The sequence below is a fragment of the Sarcophilus harrisii genome, chromosome 2 (genome assembly GCF_902635505.1).
Source record: "Sarcophilus harrisii chromosome 2, mSarHar1.11, whole genome shotgun sequence".
NCBI classification, from domain to species: Eukaryota; Metazoa; Chordata; class Mammalia; order Dasyuromorphia; family Dasyuridae; genus Sarcophilus; species Sarcophilus harrisii.
In genome coordinates, this window is record NC_045427.1 from 600870463 (window position 1) to 600889899 (window position 19437).

Here is a 19437-nt window from a genome sequence, read left to right on the forward strand (position 1 = left end):
CACCAGAAGCAAGGACAACACTGTGTCAAAGTCCTGAAATGAAAATCATACTCCCTCCCCCTTTGTATGTATGTATGTATGGATAATGCTTCAACCTCAGAATTTAAAAAAAAACATTGGGGAGAGGGGAAAAGTACAGCACTGCTTCCTTTTCTTCTCTTAAGATTACAAGACCTATAAATGAAAATCCCTCTTTTAAAGGAAGTTGAGTAATGTTCCATTAATTATTGTAGAGGACATTACAAATGATGATCTCTGCTGTTGATGGGCTCAAAACAGGTCTAGTTCTGGGAAAGGGGGAAAAGCTAAAAATAACAAATACACACAATCTATGAGTCAAATACAAAATTAGACAAAAAGAAGGAAAGAAAACAACTACTACCAACAACAAAAATTTAGATCATTCAGACCTAACTGTTCCAAAGGCAACAACTGTCTCACTGTCCATGTGAACACTGACACCATTTACAGAATTTTTCTTCTCCTTGGGGTGGAAGCTACTGCCAAGTGAATCATTATTTATTAACCAGGCTGCTGTTCACTCTAGGAAGGGAGTTTAGAAGGGTAGAAACAATACTAGGTTTTCCCTTAAAGACCCCCTGAAAGGCAACATGAGAAATAAATCAATTGGAGGAACCTTAAGCATCCGTTGTACTCACTTACTACCTAATAATGCTCAGCCACTGTGGACAGTAGCCCAACTCCAACTAACCAGGTAGTTCCTAAGGCTGGAAGGAGAATAACTCATCTACCTGATTCATTTAAAAAGAAAGCATTAAAAGAAGAAATCCAAAGTGTTGTTGCGCTATAGAAGATACCCAAATCAGGGCACATTGAAACACAGTTTCTTTATCCCCAACCTTTGCTTAAACAATTAGCCTTTTTGTAAAACTCAAGTCTGATTTCTACTACTCCACCCCAAAGGGTCTTTCCATTTCCAGGGAAAGGAGGATCTCTTGCTAATGACTGCCTTGGCCCAGGGCTGGCAAGTATCAGGTTACTGCCTTGTTTGCCATTCTGATTTGTGGTAGGCTCCCTTCCTCCCACCCGCACCCAATTTATAGTCCTTGCCTATTTCTCCAATTCCCACCATGATATTGCTGTGCATATTGACTCTTTGTCCTGAGGTTCATAAAAACAGAATGAATAATTTCTTTTAAAAAAGGTTTAAATGTCTGAATAGTAATAACTAATCCAGACACTAACTAAGACATATAAAAGGCTCTGAATTCTTGCATCTAAACAATTGACTATTCTAGAGGGAAATACTGAAGAGTTAATGGAGGACACTGCTCCTTGCTTTCTAGATGCTATGATCCAAAAATATTAAAATCCAGATAAAGACAGCATAATTAAAGCATTTTGCAGAGTGGCACTGCTCAGAACTCCAACTGGCGGTCTCTGTGTTTGTCCTAAATAACCTTCACAGGTTGCAGAAAAGTGTTACCAGATCCCAATCAATTGTCTGGTTCCTGAGGGATTTTTGTATAAGACCTTACCCTAGGGAGATATGCTGATAGTTAGAGAAGATTTTCATAAATGTTAGCAGGGAGCAGTTGCCTTTATCAAAATATCGGTCTTCAGTAAATCAGGGAGGGATGTCAATAATTTAGTAGAAAAAGTATAGGGTGCCTTCAAAGGGAGCTACTTTCTAATGGTTGAGTCCTTTGCACATATAGATTGCAGAAATCATGCACTCTAGCTTTCCTTAATTTTCAAACCCAGATGTGGAGGGACCAGGTGGGGGATGGGGGAGTGTTATAACCTCAGCATTTGGAGAGAGGGGAAAAAAAAATCTTCCTTGGAGGGGGGTGAGGGGGAGACGCGCTCCATTGTCAGGAATACTAGCTGGTGAACAGCAGCTCTGCAGGGCTTCCATCATATTTTCCCCTGGTTAACTTAATCTCACTCGCCACAGAATCAATTTCAGCACCTTCCATATAGCCACTGGCGAATTTTGGGGTCATCAGTTAAGCCTCTTCACCATTGATTTTTTTTTTTCTCTCCTTTCTCCCTTCTCTCCCCTCCTCCCCTCAATTGTTTCTTATTAACTCTTCCAGGTGGCAGCCGGCTGGGCAGGGCGGCTTCCCGGTTTATATACATCATTTTATATACATGCTCGCTCAAATGGCTGCTTCTATGATATTACAAGCTCTTACAAACAGCTAAACTTCCCTTTGTTTTCAGTTTTGTTTGAGGGTGTTTCTTTGGGATTTTGAAGAGGTGGGAATGTTTATAGGTTCCCCTCACCCCAAGACACACACCCCTTAAATTCAAGCCTAGCATTTCTGCAGTCATCAGGGACGCACTAGCTTTAACCCTTTAAAGAGGGAGGGGGAAAGAGACCTCTTCTCACACTTGTCCGAGACTCAAGGAAGGGTGGGTGGGGAGGAGCCTTGAGACTTCCTCCTAGGGAACCAAATTTTATTCTTTCTTTGGCAATATGAACCAGTTTTCACATAGTACCCCAGACACGAGTCTGGAGCGGTTGCTGAAGGGGGACTGAGGGAGACGCAGGAGCCCCAAAAGGAAGAGTATTGTAGGCATACTGTAAATCAAAGGCAAGAAGGCTTTCGTTTTTACTTACGAAATTTGGGGCTGGTGCTAGTTTCTGGTGTGATGGTGGTAGAGGAAGAGGAAGAGGAAGAGGAGGAGGAGGAGGAGGAGGAAGAATCCTGAAAGGGAGACAGGGTCCAGGAGGGAGTTGAGTCGTGGAGGTAGGAGGAGGTAGCGTATGCCGCAGTGGGCCAAGAGGGCATTGGCTGGGTACTGGGTGCCCCTGGCAGGGGTGGGCGGGAACCCTGCGTGCTGCTGCTGAAGAAGGGGACCGTGGTGGAGAGTACTGTCGGGGGGGCTGCGGTGTGCCGCACCGTTGTGGAGCGGGGGCTGGCCCGGATGGGCACCCGGTGCCCGGGAAAGCGAGTGGGCGCCCGAGTGATGGTGGTCAGACGAGTGCTAATCCGGTTGGGCGTCCTGGAGGAGGCGGTGCCGGAGGACGGGGTAGAGGTGGAGGTGGAGGTGGTGGTCGTGGTCGTGGTGGTCTCCATGCCCTTAGGGAAAGAGCTGGGCTTGGAAAGGAAAAAGGGGTCCTGGCCGATCCCCTTGGAGTCCACCAAGTCGGTGGGCACGTACTCCTTGACGGAACCCACCACGATCCATTTAAGGAGCATGAGGCTGAGCCCCAGGCCGATGAAGCCGATGAACAGGGGCACCACGCAAAGCCAAGTCTGCTGCCGGTTCCATACAATGCAGTTGCTACAGCGTAACTCCCGGGGGGGCTCGGCCGCCCCTTCCCCGTCCGGGCCCCCGCCCGCCGCCGCTGCTGCCCCTTCCTCGGCGGCGGCAGCGGCGGCGGCCGCTGTGGCAGCGGCGGCAGAAGCGGCACCAGGTGGGGAGGCACCGCTCGCCCCTTCACTCATCCTAGGAGCCTTTTCACCTTCGCCCCCCGCGGGGAAGCCAGAGAGACATCAGGGACCCGGAGCCGGCGGGCGGAAAACAGCAGCAGCAGCGGCGGCGGCGGCAGCAGCAGCAGCAGTAGCATGCGAATCTTCGCCCTTCCCCCACTCTCCCTCCCCCCCCCCCCCCCCTAAAAAAAGGGAGAGAGACAGCGAGAGGGGAAGGAGGCGCGGAAAGAAAGGGGGGAGGGGAGGGAGGAAAGGAGTAAGGGGAAAAAAAAACCCTTCCCCCCCAAATCACCAGTCTTCCAGGCTTGAAGTCAGTTAATCCCGGGGCATTGGTCCTTTCCCAAAATGAGCTCTCCTCCTGTGTTGGCCCCCGAGCATCTGCCGAATCAGCCCCGTCACCATGCTGTCTCCATCCACACACAGGAGCCTTTCCAACATCCTCCTCCTTTGCCCCTCGGCGCTCCCCGGGGTTCTTCGCTCACAACCCTCACCACCACCCGTCTCCCTCCTCTCCCCTCCCTTTCTCTTTTTTTTTTCCCCTTTCCCCCTTTTCTTCCTTTGATTCCTTGCAAGTTACAGAATTCAACCTTCTGGATTATTTACGATCCCGACCATCCGGATGGAGAAATATCAAGCCACATTCCAACACAGGGAGCTGGTCCCACTTTACGGGCGATTTTTCCGCCCAGCCTTCTTCAGTTCTTTCCCTCTCTTTCCTCTCCTCCCTCTTCTCTCTAGCCTTGGTGCACTAGCATTCCTAGGCTGCTTCTTTGAGAGCGACGGAGCAGCGAAATGCACCTGTTATTCAGCGGTCCTGCAGCCAACCCTTGGACAGCACTTTAAGAGAGAGACCAATCCGAAAGCAGAGCGGAGGGAGAGGAGACCACAGCTTTCCCTCTCTCCTTCCCTCTTAGCCAGAATCAGCACCAGCGCCAGGACCAACCTGACATCCGAACTCAAGCGAGCACTTTCTCCGGCATCAGTAGTCCAAGGAAAATAGAAAATAGAGTCATATTAAAGCCGGATATCCGAGAAAAGGAAAAAAAAATAAAATCCACAATTTTTTTTTTTAAAGCACACCCTGTAGATGCCCAAACTAGCTATTTTTTTTTTTTTTTTTTTTTTTTTTTTTTAAGGAGTGAGGGAAAGAAAATATTTGTAGTCACTGGATAGAGAGAGAAGCAGAAGGCAGCTTTTGCCAACCTTGCAGCTCCCCCGATTCAATTGTGTATTCCTAGTGCAGAGTCAAAGGAAGCAGGCTGGGTTTCAGGAAAAGTGTAGCGCCTCCCACCAAAGCCTAATGGTGGTTTCTTAATGCGCATAAGATAAATAAATGATCCAAGCAAGCCTCAACGCCCCGTTACCCCCCGAGGAAGTGGATGGCAAAATCCGTTTTTCGACGGCTTCGGAGCCCATCTCGGGTGCTAATCCAATAGGATTTCATCTGAAGCTGGAGGGAATGTGCATTTGTGACTGACTGTGTGTCTGCGGATGCGTGTGGCAGCCTACGCACCCAAGTGTGGTTTACAGGGAGACAGATACCTTCACACAGGATTTCCTGCAAGAGATATAATGGGACAGCCTTCTTTCTACAGTACTTGCAAAAAAAGTACCTAAACCAAGTGGGTTATAAAGCAGCATCGCTCAAAGAAGTTTCCCTCCTCTTCTGTTTTTCTCTTAAATATGCAGTATATATGTGTATGTGTATATATTATACATATATGTATATGTGTATATGTATACATACACGTGTTTTTCTGTGTATGCACACACAATTTTTAATAATTGTGCTTCTCAAAATATCTCCTTAAAAAATAAAAACGTAAGATTGTGGTTTAGAGATCCTTCCTCCTCATAAAAAAAAATGATGTAAGAAAGGGGGTCAAATAGAAAAATGAGGCAAAGGAAATAACCCTTAGAACCCTACAAATATTATTGAAATTAGAACCAGCAGTAGCTGAAATTCTAGTTAACTCCATACTCGTTTACATTATAGCAGGAAGGAGAAAGGATTGGGGTGAGACCTTTGATTTTCTTCCCTATGAATCTCGGGGGTAAGGAGAATTCCTCTACCAATTCAAAGTGACACCTTCTCGGAAACCTCTACTCCTTGAGAATCGCCTATTGGGCAAACATGTTGAGAGTTTTCCCCAAGGTCATAAAGTCAGTTGTTTCAGAAATAGTATTTAAATACAGATCTTCCTGGCTTAGTGGCCAGCTCTGAACTACACAGAGGCAAAAAAAAAAAAAAAAAAAAAAAAAAAAAAAAAAAAAAAAAAAAAAATCAGAATACTTCATAAATGCTTGCCACTGCAAAGCGTTGTTCTCCACATTCTACCCCCAATTCCATTCTTCTTAAGACCACCAACATCCAGAGTTTTAAAATCAGCCATAACTAGTCAACTTAATTAAGACAGAAGTTGCCTCTGTTTCCCCAGTTTTTAATAGCTAGTTTAGGGGTCTAGATTTCTCAGGTGGCATATATTTCGCTGAAAAATGCAGAATGAAGTGGACAAAATGGGTAAGAAAAGAAGAGTCAGAAAAGGAAGAAGAGAAGAAAGTGGAGAAGGGGAGAGGGAAAGGGAGGAGAGATTTTTCCTTTGCCAACATAATATGGTTTCCAGCAGGAAACTGTTTTCAAAAATATTTTGGTGGTAGTGATGTTATTATAATTTTATTTTGCTAAGGTATTGAGAAGTTTCTATATAGAAACGTGTGAGTTTTCATGGGATTATTTTTAGGGTGGGGTTAGTTTATAGAATACCCCACTTATATGGAATTAATGACTTGATTTTTTTAAAAAAGAATTAACATCATACATAAGCATACACACTCATATTTCCTCATCTTCAAAAAAAAATTACATTCTTTCAGCACAAGATATCTAAAAAATCTATTGACGCTTACTATAGCCTATCATGCATTTCTCACCAAGACAATACAATAGAGTTCCTCAAACAGTATACTGTAAAAAAGACAACAGGTGTCATAAATGGAAAATCACTTCTTAAAGAGCTGTCAGGTTCATTGACTGCCCATTTTTTCTTTGCCCTTCTCACTCTACATAGTAATCCCTTTGCCTCTCAGAAAGTTCTTTTGATATTGGTCTCATCCCACTCATAATTTCCAAACTAAAGTTTTGTTTTGGTCTGATTAATATGATTGTTGATCTAAAACTAAAATTCTAAGATCTAGAACTGGTATTCTAAGTCATCAAAAGATATTCTGGAGGTTATCTATTCCAAAGTCTTCATTTTAAAGGTAAGGAATGGGAGACACACAGTTAAGTGATCAAATAAAATCCAAGACCAAATAATAGAGGAAGAGCAGATCTGGGATTGAAACTCAAGAGATTCAGTGCCAATGCTCTTTTTATTACACCATATTCCCAGTTTAAAAGTATTCAGTAGGGATGATATAAGGACTCTTATCTGAATTAAAGTGTCCTGGCATGCAGGATCACATCACTGATGCAGATCAGTAAATTCTAAATTCTAATAATAATGAGTTGAAATTACATTTAGGGACTGGGTGATTGATCCTTGGTTTCACAGATAATAGATGCCAGAAGCATGATAAATCTAGTTTTGTTTTTTTTGGTTTTTTGTTTTTTTTGTTTTTCCTGAGTCTAACTCTCTTATTTCACTAATGAGGAAATGGAGGTCAAGAAACATTATGTGGCTTTCCATGGTGTCTTTAGAAAGAAAAAAAAAAGCCCAAACCAGCTCTAGATTATATCTCATGCCCTCTCTCACGCCAAATGCATTCCTCTTTCTAGCACCCCATACTGATTCCTCATGTTCACAAATCTCTTCAGTATCTGTGACTGTTTTCAATAAAGTTTATAAAACCTCTGCCTCATCTATAAAACTATTTCCCTTTTCTGCTTTGTTTTGACAACCCATTTTAGGTCCCTGGTGATCTAATTTCTCTAAGCTCCTGAGCCATATATTTCAACTATCCATTTTCTGCTTAGGAAAAAAATGTCCTGAAAGAGGGAAAATGAGGGGGGGAGGGGAAATGAGATGGAGAAAAGTCCTTTACCTGATAGCTTGTTGCCTTGCATACCATACCAACCCATCCAAGAGATTTTGGCTCATTTGGTTATCATTAACTTGCATTTCTGTTGTCAGACTCCCTGGAAGCAGGTGCTAAGTATTGCCAGAGGAATCAGCCTGGGAATTCCACAGCTGACATTGGAGAAGGGGGTGGTCATTTGAAATTCCAGCAAGTTGCCAGCCAGTCTCATGTTAATTTGGTGCAGGTGTTTAGTGATTGGCAGTTTTTTTTTTTGGGGGGGGGTTAGAGCAGGCTAGAAAGTGGATTCTTCTTCCTCATAAAACTCCAAATCAAGCCCTAGATAGAGTTTTTTAAATAGACCATCTCCCCAAATCACTCTTCTCTAGAATGACAATATATGTCTATTGGTGCATGCTGATAAGTTTTGTACAATCATTATCATCTGCTTCACATCAAGAAGAGGTATTTGTATAAATATCAGCACAGTTGGTAAATTGTTCACCTTACAACCTGAGCAGTACCAAGAGCATACGTGCTAATTTAAAGCTCTGTCTTCCCAAGATGCATCTACAGTCTGAGCATCTCAATACTGTGAGTTCTTCAACGAGCTTGTACAATGACATAAATAACAAGAAATGCATAGCCTGGAGGGGCAATGGGTAATATGTTTTACTTTCCCTCATTATGGTGACTGCTTCTGACTGTGCCCTTGGTGGGTGATAGGGCAACTGCAACCATCGGAATTTAATGTTCGCACCACTCATCCTTGCTTGCAAGTTGTAACTCCTCAGCCAAGTGCCATTTGCCCAGCAGCCAGTCTCTTTGTCACCAGCCAGTGTATTGAAGCTACTGACAAAGAAAGCAGCTCTTTTAGACTTAGAGAAAGGGAACATACTGCAAACATACTGGGGATACCATGGTACTCCATTACTGAGAAATGCCAGTTCCTAGACCACCTTGAACATGACTTCTTTGTAAACTTTCCTAACGTATTTGGGTTTTCTCACTGTTAATCTCTCTAGAGGTTTAAACCTTTGTTATTTTGAAAAAAAATAATGATTGTGTACTTCTGTGGGTTGGTTGCTCCCTGTGAGTTACCTTGTTTCTAGGCTGTAGTTTCTGAGTATGGTTCAGCCTCTGATAATTTTATGAAAAGATTCTATAAAATGATCTGCCTCTCTCTCTCTCTCTCTCTCTCTCTCTCTCTCTCTCTCTCCTCCCCTCAGGATCCTCAGTACATCAATAAACATAATGAAAATTATTTCTTTTTATGTATGGGTGCACATAATATTGTATATATATATATGTGTGTGTGTGTGTATACATATATATCTTTATGCATATACAGCATGTATATGTAATATACATATAATATATATCTCTATTATATGGTTACAATAGTTTTAAATTTCAAATATTAAAATTAATCAAGTTCCAGTTCTTTTCAATTGGACCTCCATTATGTCTCTCATATCCATAATTTTGGACTGCTCCTCTTGGTTTGGTCATTCATCTCTTTTGACATAGACTATTGTATCAGTCTGCTAATTGACCTCCAATGTTCCAGTCTCCCTTCTCTCATACATCCTCCATGCAGCATCAAATTGTTTTTCTGAAACAATAGATCTGTTACATAAAAGAAAGAAAGCTTGAAACCCCTCAAATAGCTATGATAATTTAAAAAATAACTTGGCTTTTAAATCCCTTCATAATCTTATTCAAGTCTTAGTTCTAAATAGGTTGCACATTTGGGGTGAAGAAAAGACCCTCAGAAAAGGAAAAAGAGTATTTGTCTAAAAAATTTGAAAAGCTGTCTTATGAAAAAGTGAGAAGGATTGGTTACATTTAACCTTTTCCATAAAGCATAAGGAAGGCAAAATAAGAATCAATGGGTAGAAATTGAAGAGAAGAAATTGGGACAAAGTTTGAAAACAAATATTTAACAATTAAATCTTCAAATTTGGAAAATGCCATTTCAAATCATAGTTTCTCATCATTGCATATCTTCCACCAAAAGAATCCTCCACCACATTTTGCAAAAGGATTTGTATTTTTAAGGTATGAGTTGGGTTAAATGCTCACTAACAACCAAGGGTGTTCTAGAGCCAATTCATGTGAGTCAATTTTCAATTGAAATGAACAAATTTTCAAAACTTTTCAATTGTAAGCATTTACATCTCAGAAATTTGTGTGGCAAAGGCCACACAAAAGCCACAAATTAGAGCTTGATTTATTGGTTTATTGATTGTCTATATGTAAGAAATCGATGGAAAAATGATAATAATTCAGATTAAACTTAAAAGTGCATAAGAGGTTTTTAAAGAGCCTGTTTTTAACAATCACTAGCATATCTCTGTAACAACCTTTCTAATTCTGAAGTGTTATGATACTATGGCACTATCATCCAACTAAACTGATCTTTGTTTCCTATATCTGGCATTCTTTTTTCCACTTCTATGACTTTTACACACAATCACATATCTGGAATGTTTTCTTTCTCACATTCAATGAATCTCCATATCACTGGTAGCGAGGCAGACCCATTTAGCAATACTTGTCATATCCAGAATCCACTAAGTGCATAGTCTATTAAGTTAGACGTCTAAGGGAGCACATGTATATAAGCCCCTTGAAAGTAGGATATGTTTTTTTTTTCCTTTGTATCCCCAAACTCCAGTAAGTTGTCTTCATTAAAGAGAAGATAAATATATATTTGGTGAATTAAAAAACATGGCCTCAAAAAGCAGCTGAGATATGAGCATCAATTTCTTTTTATGTGATATAAAAATAATTCATTCAAAACACTGACATTATTAAGCAAGACAGTTGAAAACACCTATAATCAATAACAGTCATTGAATATTAACATGAGCTTGTAAAACTTCCTGGCTTCCACTCAATTATTTTTATTCCTCTCCTTGACCTGCCATCTCTCCCACACATACCCTAGCCCCCTCCAAAAGAAAAGAAAACAGAAAAAAATTGTTCTGCCTTCTTAACTTCTGGGGGAAAAGTTACAATACACCATTCAAATAGGAAACAATGGAACTAATTATTACCTTTGATTTTTCCTTTCTGGATCTTCCAAAAGAATGAGATTAAAGTCCTTTTCTAGCCTTAAAGAAAAGGTATTCTCAAGTCAGTTTCTTCAGTGATTTCCTGGAGAAAAATCATCTATAGATATCTAATCCACAAAGACTTAAGTTTAATGTCAAGAAAATAAAAATAAAAAATTTATCATGAAAAACAGTATGATGCAATAGGAAAAGTGCTGAACTTTGAGTTATGTACATTGATGCATTTTTCCTTTTTCAAGGAAAAAAATAGTAGGTAAATTTTTATTTTTTAAATCCATAAAATGTAGCTAGCATTATTTATCTCTGCTCCCCCAACCCTACTCTCATCATTATCATCAGGATTGTTGTGAGAACCAAAGAAGTTAATTCATGCAAAAAAATTTTTCAGAGTTTGAGGCACTAACTGGAAACTATTATGGTGATTGTCATTTCAGTCTCATCATTTTGATGGAGTTCAGATAACAATATGTTAGGGACAAATCACTATCCTACTAAAAACCTTACATATTTAATGTGTAAATGCAGTAAAAATGACTTTTTTGGTTATTGCTGCTGTTGCTTGTTTGTTTTTTTAATCATATGAGTGATGGGATGTAAGACCTTCTGTAGACTCAGACGAAGTTAGTTCAAAACAACTCTGGGAAAAGAAAAAAATGTCAACTTCCCTGTGGTTTTATTTGGTTATTTTAGAAGATTTCTGTCTTTTTAATACCTTTTATTAAATATAGTTTGAAGACTGTAAGTATTCATCACAGTAAAATCCATCAAAAATGTTATTGTTTTTAAAAGAAATGGATCAATGATATCACTTGGAGGTTGTAGGTCATAGCTCTGCCTGTAATCAGATTCTACTACCAATGTAATTTATTTATGAAAATTTTCAGGAAGTATTATATTTCAGGGACTAGAAATTTGTTAGTAGATAATAGATAGTGAGCTTTCAATAAATAATTCTTTCAACCTGATCATGGCTTTCTCTTCTACCATCGAAAGCCTGCAATAATGGGCCTGAAGGGGCTGAAATTCCACATTATTCTCCTTTTTGAACTTGGGGTTTCTGACAGGTTCTAGCTCAGGGATGGGTGTCTTTTAATTAAGAAGTTAGTCTCCTCATTCGCATGTTCTCAAATTCATAAATTCAAAATCTGGCACCCCAAGATGATGTTAAATATAATGAAATTATTCTTCACACATGTCAGGGAAATAAAAAAGGTATCAAAAGGACTATATGAATCATATGTAGGGCACATAGTTTATTTCTATATGGAAATAAATGCTAACTGCTGAAGAACCATATCCAAACATTCAGTAAATACATGAGAATGGGAATCTCTGATGATTAGGAATGATGTTAAGCCCGGCTATGCTGCTGAGACAGCCCTGGGATAGAAGAAACTAGCAGACCCTATAAGTGCAGAAGCAGTGTGGCAGGGACACTGCTGGTTAAGGGCACTTGTAGAAGGGTGTAACTTTTGCTTTGGGGTTCCAGGTCAAATGGAAGAGTTGAAGTTAAGTAGAGGCAATAAAGTTAAAAAAATAAATAAATAAAAGACTTTCTCCTATCTCAGAATAATGTTAAATGGCTACCTGCCCAGAAATAATTTATGGAACTCAAAAAAAACTTTTAAAATCAAGTGAAAGAGATTGAAACAAAGGGAAATTAAGAACTATCTGAGAAAAACAAGAATATGAAAAATAAATTTAACCAACTACAAAAGGTGATGCACAGTGTTAAAGAAGAAAATAATTCTTTGAAAAATTAGAATTGTGCAAAGGAAAGCCAGTGAAGCCATGAAGACCAAGCAATAACAAAACAAAATGTAAAAAATGAAAAAATAGAACAGAATATGAAACATCTTATAAGCAAAACAACAAATCTGGAGAACAAATTAAGAAAAGAAAATATAAATAATTAGACTACCTGCATGCTATGCTCAAAAACAAACAAAAAAACAAAACAAAACAAAAAACAAATCTTGATAGAATAATGCAAGAAATAATCAAAGAAAATTGTCCTGGAGTGATAAAACACAAGGGAAAAGTAGAATTAGAAAAAAAGTCACTCATCACCTCCTTAAAGAGATTATTTGTGGAAAACATATAGATATATTATTGCCAAATTTTGAAACCTCCAGATCAAAGAAAAAAATTTGCAAGATACAAACAAAACAATTAAAATATGCTGGGGCTATACTTAGAATTGTACAGGACTTATTAGCAACCACAATAAAAAACTTTAGGTCCTGGAATCAGAAAAACTAGTCCTGTGGCCAAAAAAATATCATATCCACCAAAATTATCCATAATATTGAACAAAAAAAGGACTATGGGATAAGGTATGTAGATTAATGTGCAAGGGATAAAGAATAAGGTTGGGTGTAGAAGGATGTGCAGTTTAACAGGTGTGGGATAAGGTATATAGATTAATGGGAACCACATAAAGAGGGAAGGACTGGGAGGGGAGAAAAGATAAGGACTCCTGGGAGAGAGGGGGGAAAATCCAGATTAAGTAATAGCTAGACAAGTCAAGGAGAGGAATTAAAGTAGAAGAGTTAGCAGGGATAGGAAAGAAGAGACTTACACAAATACTACACAGATCAGGAGTAAAAGTTATTAGAAAAAAATAAGGCTAGTAATAACTGACCTTAGGCAAAGTCAAACTTAAAAATTCAATCAAGAGAGAAATCTACTTTATATGTCAGTCATAATAATAGTTTTAGGTGCAAGTTTACATAGAGATAAATGCAATGTGTATATATATATATATATATATATATATATATGTGTGTGTGTGTGTGTGTGTGTGTGTGTCTGTATATGTGGGTGTGATGCATCATGTATATGTGTGTGTGTGTGCAGATATATGTATATATCTGTGCTTAAGTGTAGCCTGCTTGGGGGAGTTGAGAGATGAAAGGGGAAAAATATTAAAGTAAAAAATATACGGAAGAGAACAAATAAGTAAAATACAAAAAAATCAAGGAAAAGATGACATCAATATAATTTCTTTTATTATTATATATACTTTCTTAAAATGGAAACTTATTTTATATATTGATATATGTATGTATAGATCTATGTATAGTTGTATATATAATTATAAATATATATATATATATATAACAGTAAATATATATATATATATATATTATATATTATGGTTATATATATTTATAGCTATATATCCCTATGTTCTGCTGGACATATGACAATGTTTTGTTCTGTTTTTTATTTTTCTTTCTTTTTGAAACTTGTTTTTTTCTTATTTTATATGTAGTTCAATTACAAAGAAATTTTTAAAAGATTGAAAAGTTGTTTTTTTTTTTTTGGTAAAACTACTAGAGATGGTATGTAGCAACTATAATGAGTATTCTATAATCAAACCATTAAACTTGATCTCTTTTCTGTAACTCTCATGCCAAGTGTTTACTACAGTCAGCCTATTTCTGTCATTGCTGCAGTAGCAAATGACTCTTCTGTTAGACATTATTTCTTCTAAATGTTTGAACTTTCTGAATTTTCACTCTCTTAAAATCCTTAGAATATCTTCTTCATTGGATACCTGGCTAAGATTAGGAAAACAAACAAAAATGTAGCAAAAGTAGTTATCTACTCATGAAAGTCCATAAAAAGTGAGTTGGAGATAGGGCGGGTATCCCTTCTCAAACCTAATTTTCCAAGTAGGAGTAAATACATTCTATACTTTGCAGTAAGAGAGGAAAAGAATGGTAAAGGAACATGTCAATTTTCTTTTACATCTACTACATCAAAAGCTCTTTTGCTTCAATAGTTAATTAGGTGACTATAACTTCTATTTCACACATGGAAAGAAGCAGTCCCCCAAACTCCTACACACTCAAATAGAACCAGGAAGGTAAAAACAAAACAAAATAGTATGTGTTTGTATCCAGTAGATGCCAAATTTTTACACCTGTAGTTTGTTTCTATCCCTTCAAGGTTATACATCAATCATTAAGTCTTTATGAGTTCTGTGAAGATAATATTACTATTATGCTTTACCTGAAGTAAAATAAAGGAGGGGTAGCAATCCTGATCTCAGATCAAGCAAAAGCAAAAATAGATCAAATTAAAAGAGATAAGGAAGGAAACTACATTCTACTTAAAGGTACCATAAATAATGAAGCAATATCAATACTAAACATATATGTACCAAGTGGTATAGCAACCAAATTCCAAGAGGAAAAGTTGAGATCTACAAGAAGCATTAGACAGGAAAACAATAATAGTGGGGGGCTTTCAAACTTGATCTCTCATAACTAGATAAATCAAATCACAAAATAAATATGAAAGAAATTAAGGAGGTAAATATAATCCTAGAAAAATTAGGTATGATAGACCTTTGGAAAAAATTGAATGGGAAAAAAATGGAAAGGAATATAGTTTTTTTTTCTCTTGGCAGTATATGGAACCTATACAAAAACTGACCATATATTACGGCAAAAAAATTCAAATGCAGAAAGGCAAAAATAGTAAATGCAGTTTTTAAAGATCATGATGCAATAAAAATTACATGTAATCAAAGGCCAGGAAAAAAAAGACCAAAAATTAATTGGAAACTAAATAATATAACTCTAAAGAATGAGTGGGTGAAACAAAAAAATCAGACACAATAAATAATTTCATCCAAGAGAATGAGAATAATAAGACAATATGCCAAAATATGTGATATGCAGCCAAAACAGGGTTATTAGGGGAAATTTTATATCTCAAGTTTCTTACTTGCTTAAATTGGAAAAACAGAAGATCAATGAATAATTCTTGTAACTAAAAAAGCTAAAAAGAGAACAAATTAAAAATCCTCAATTAAATAGCAAATTTGAATTCTGAAAATAAAAGGGAAAATTAATAAAATTGAAAGTAAAAAAACTATTGTATTAATAAATAAAACAGAGTTGGTTTTATGAAAAAAAAAACAAATAGATAAACCTTTAATTTGATTAGAAAAAGGAAAGAGGAAAATCATATTGTTACTATCAAAAATGAAAAGAGAGAACTTTTCACCAATGAAGAGGAAATTGCAACAATAATTAGGAGTTACTTTGTCCAACTATATGTCAATACATCTGATAATCTAAGTGAAATGGAGTAATACCTACCAAAATATAGATTGCATAGATTAACAGAAGAGGAAATAAAGTACTTAAGTACTCCAATTTTAGAAAAAACAAATAGGGAAAGCTATTAATCAACTCCCTAAGAAAAAATCTTTAGGGCCAGATGGATTTACATGCAAATTTTACCAAACAGTTAAAGAAAAATTAATTCCAATAATATGCAAACTATTGGAAAAAATAAGGAAAGAAGGAATACTATCAAATTCCTTTTATGACACAGATAAGGTACTGATACCAAAACCCAGTAGGATCAAAACAGAGAAAGAAAATTATAGACCAATTTCTCAAATGAATATTGATGCAGAAATAGTAAATAAAATATTATCAAAGAGATTACAGAAAGTCATCCCTGGGATAATACACCATGACCATGTAGGATTTAAACCAGAAATGCAGGGCTGCTTCAATATTAGGAAAACTATTAGCATAATTGATTATATCAATAACCAAACAAACAAAAAAATATGATTATCTCAATAGATGCAGAAAAAAAATTTGATAAAATCCAACACCCATTCCTATTAAAAACATTAGAGAATATAAGAATAAATGGACTTTTCCTTAAAACAGTCAGTAGCATCTATTTAAAACCATAGGCAACCATCATCTACAATGGGGATAAAGTGGAACCATTCCCAATAAGATAAGGGATGAAACAAGGTTGCCCACTATCACCATTACTATCCAATATATTGTATTAGAAATATTAGCTTTGGAGTGAAATGAGCAGGACCAGGAGATCATTATATACTTCAACAACAATACTAGATGATGACCAGTTCTGATGGATCAGGCCATCCTCAGCAACAAGATCAACCAAATCATTTCTAATGGAGCAGTAATGAACTGAACTAGCTATACCCAGAAAAAGAACTCTGGGAGATGACTAAAAACCATTACATTGAATTCCCAATCCCTATATTTATGCACACCTGCATTTTTGATTTCCTTCACAAGCTAATTGTACAATAATTCAGAGTCTGATTCTTTTTGTACAGCAAAATAATGTTTTGGTCATGTATACTTATTGTGTATCTAAGTTATATTTTAATATATTTAACATCTACTGGTCATCCTGCCATTTAGGGGAGGGGGTGGGGGGGTAAGAGGTGAAAAATTGGAACAAGAGGTTTGGCAATTGTTAATGCTGTAAAGTTACCCATGTATATATCCTGTAAATAAAAGGCTATTAAATTAAAAAAAAAAAAAAAAAAAAAGAAATATTAGCTTTGGCAATAAGAGAAGAAAAAGAGATTAAAGGAATTAGAGTAGGTAATGGGGAACCCAAATGATCACTCTTTGCAGATGATATGATAGTATATTTAGAGACCCTAGAGAATCAACTAAAAATTACTAGAAAGAATTCACAACTTTAGCACAGTCACAGGATACAAAATAGATCCACATAAATTATCAGCATTTTTATATATTACCAACAAAATCTTTAGCAAAGTTGCAGGGTACAAAATAAATCCATAGAAAGCACTAGCATTTTTATTTATTACCAACAAAGTTCAGCTGCAAGAGAGACAAAGAGAAATTCCTTTTTAAATAGCTATTTATAATATAAAATATTTGGGAGTCTATCTGCCAAGACAAACTCAGAACTATATGAACACAACTACAAAACACTTTCCACATGAATAAAATCAGATCTACTCAATTGGGAAAATAGCAAATGCTCATGGATAGGCTGAAAGAATATAATAAAAATGACAGTACTACCTAAATTAATCTACTTATTCAGTGCCAGACCAATTTAACTCCTCACAAATTGTTTTACAAATCTAGAAAAAAAAATAACAAAGTTCTTCTGGAAAAACAAAAGGTCAAGAATTTCAAGAGAATTAATGAAAAAATGCAAATGAAGGTAACCTAGCTGTGCTAAACCTAAAATTATGTTATAAGGCAGCAGTAGTCAAAACCATTTGGTACTAACCAAGAAGTCAATCAGTGGAATTGATTACATTCAGAGTTCAAAATAGGCAATGATCATAAAGGTTTAGTTTGGAGTTTGACAAGCTCCCAAAGCCCGGGTTTTGGGATAAGAAATCACTATTTGACAAAAACTTCTAGGAAAATTGGAAAGTAGCATGGTAGAAACTAGGCATTGACCCACACCTAACACTGTATACCAAGATAAGGTCAAAGCATTTTTACATTCAAGTGTTCTTCTAAAGGCTTCATTACTAAAATACATTGAGAATTGACTCAAATTTATAAGAATTCAAGCCATTCTCCAATTGATAAATGGTTAAAGAATATGAACAAAGAATTTTCAGATGAAGAAATTGAAACCATTTCTAATTATATAAAAAGGTGCTCTAAATCACAATTGATCAGAGAAATGCAAATTAAGACAACTCTGAGATACCATTACACATCTCTCAGATTGGCTAAGATGGCAGGAGAGATAACGATGAATGTTGAAGGAGATATGGGAAAAATGGGACACTAATACATTGTTGGTTGAATTGTGAACTGATTCAAATATTCTGGAAGCAATTTGGAACTATGCCCTAAAGGCTATCAAACTGTGTTTAATCTCTGATCCAGCACTGTTTCTACTGGGCTCATATCCCAAAAAGATCTTAAAGAAGGGAAAAGGACCTACATGTGCAAAAAAAAATGTTTTTTGGCAGCCCTTTTTACAGTGGTAAGAAACTGGAGACTGAATGGAGACCCACCAGTTGGAGAATGGTTGAATAAGTTATTGTATATGGATGTTATGGAATGTTATTTTTCTGTAAGAAGATATCAGCAGGATGATTTCAGAGATGCCTGGAGAGACTTACATGAACTGATGCTAAGGGAAATGATCAAAAGCCAGAGATCATTGTACATGGCAACAACAAGATTATATGATGATCTATTCTGATGGATGTGGCTCTTTTCAACAATGAGATGATTCAGGCCTGTTCTGATGATCTTATGATGAAGAGAACCAGCTATACCCCCAGAGAAAGAATTGTGGAAACCGAGTGTGGATCATAACATAGCATTTTCACTCTTTTTTGTTGTTTTTTGCTTACATTTAATTTTTTTCTCATTTTTGTTTGCATAAATATGAATATATACATTGTATTTAATATGCCTTTTAACATCTTAACGTATATTGGATTATTTTCCATACAGGGGAGAGAGTTGGGGGAAGTGGGGAAAATTTGGAACAAGTCTTACAAAGGTCAATGTTGAAAAATTATCCATGAATATATTTTGAAAATAAAAAGCTTGAAAAAAGGTATTACTATAATTTCTTGTAGTGATTAGCTGATCTTAAGTTGATCTTATAAATATCATAATTTCTATAAACGAATTAGTTTTATATATAATATTGTAGTTGAGGCAAGAGGTTGCCACTCTCTCCATCCTTCTTCCCCTCTTTCTCTTTGTTTCCCTGTCTATCTCTGTTCGCTTGTTTCTCTCCATGACCTCCTACCTTATTCTCTTTCTGTCTCTATCTGGGTCTCTGTCTCTGTCTCTGTCTCTGTCTCTGTCTCTCTGTCTCTCTGTCTCAGTCAGCCTTTCTTTCTTTCCCTCTCTTGCTCATTCACTTGTTCCATTTTTGGAATTTGCTCATTGAATTGTTATTAACTAAAGACACATTAGTTTTTCTTTTATCAGACAAATTGTAGAGCATTATGATTTTCAGATATTTTTATTTGAGAAATGAGACCTGATTGTCGAAAAATCATTTCTATAAAATTATAAACTGTTTATCATATGGTCTAAGATCAACCATTAATCTTTCTTTTTTTCTTATTGGGAATCTCATTGGGAATGATTCCAGTCTATCCCCTA

The 19437-nt window shown here is 36.8% G+C and overlaps 1 protein-coding gene across 2 annotated transcripts in view; it reads right to left on the reverse strand.

The window, feature by feature from the left end:
- NRG3 (neuregulin 3) overlaps window positions 1–4509 on the reverse strand; it is a 788738-nt gene extending 784229 nt beyond the window's left edge. For both annotated transcript variants that reach the window (XM_031949463.1, XM_031949464.1), the window contains exon 1: window positions 2588–4509. In XM_031949463.1, the coding sequence (XP_031805323.1) occupies window positions 2588–3419 (832 nt within the window). In that variant the 5' untranslated portion in view covers window positions 3420–4509. The remainder of the gene's footprint in view (window positions 1–2587) is intronic.
- Between the last annotated feature and the right edge of the window lie 14928 nt (window positions 4510–19437).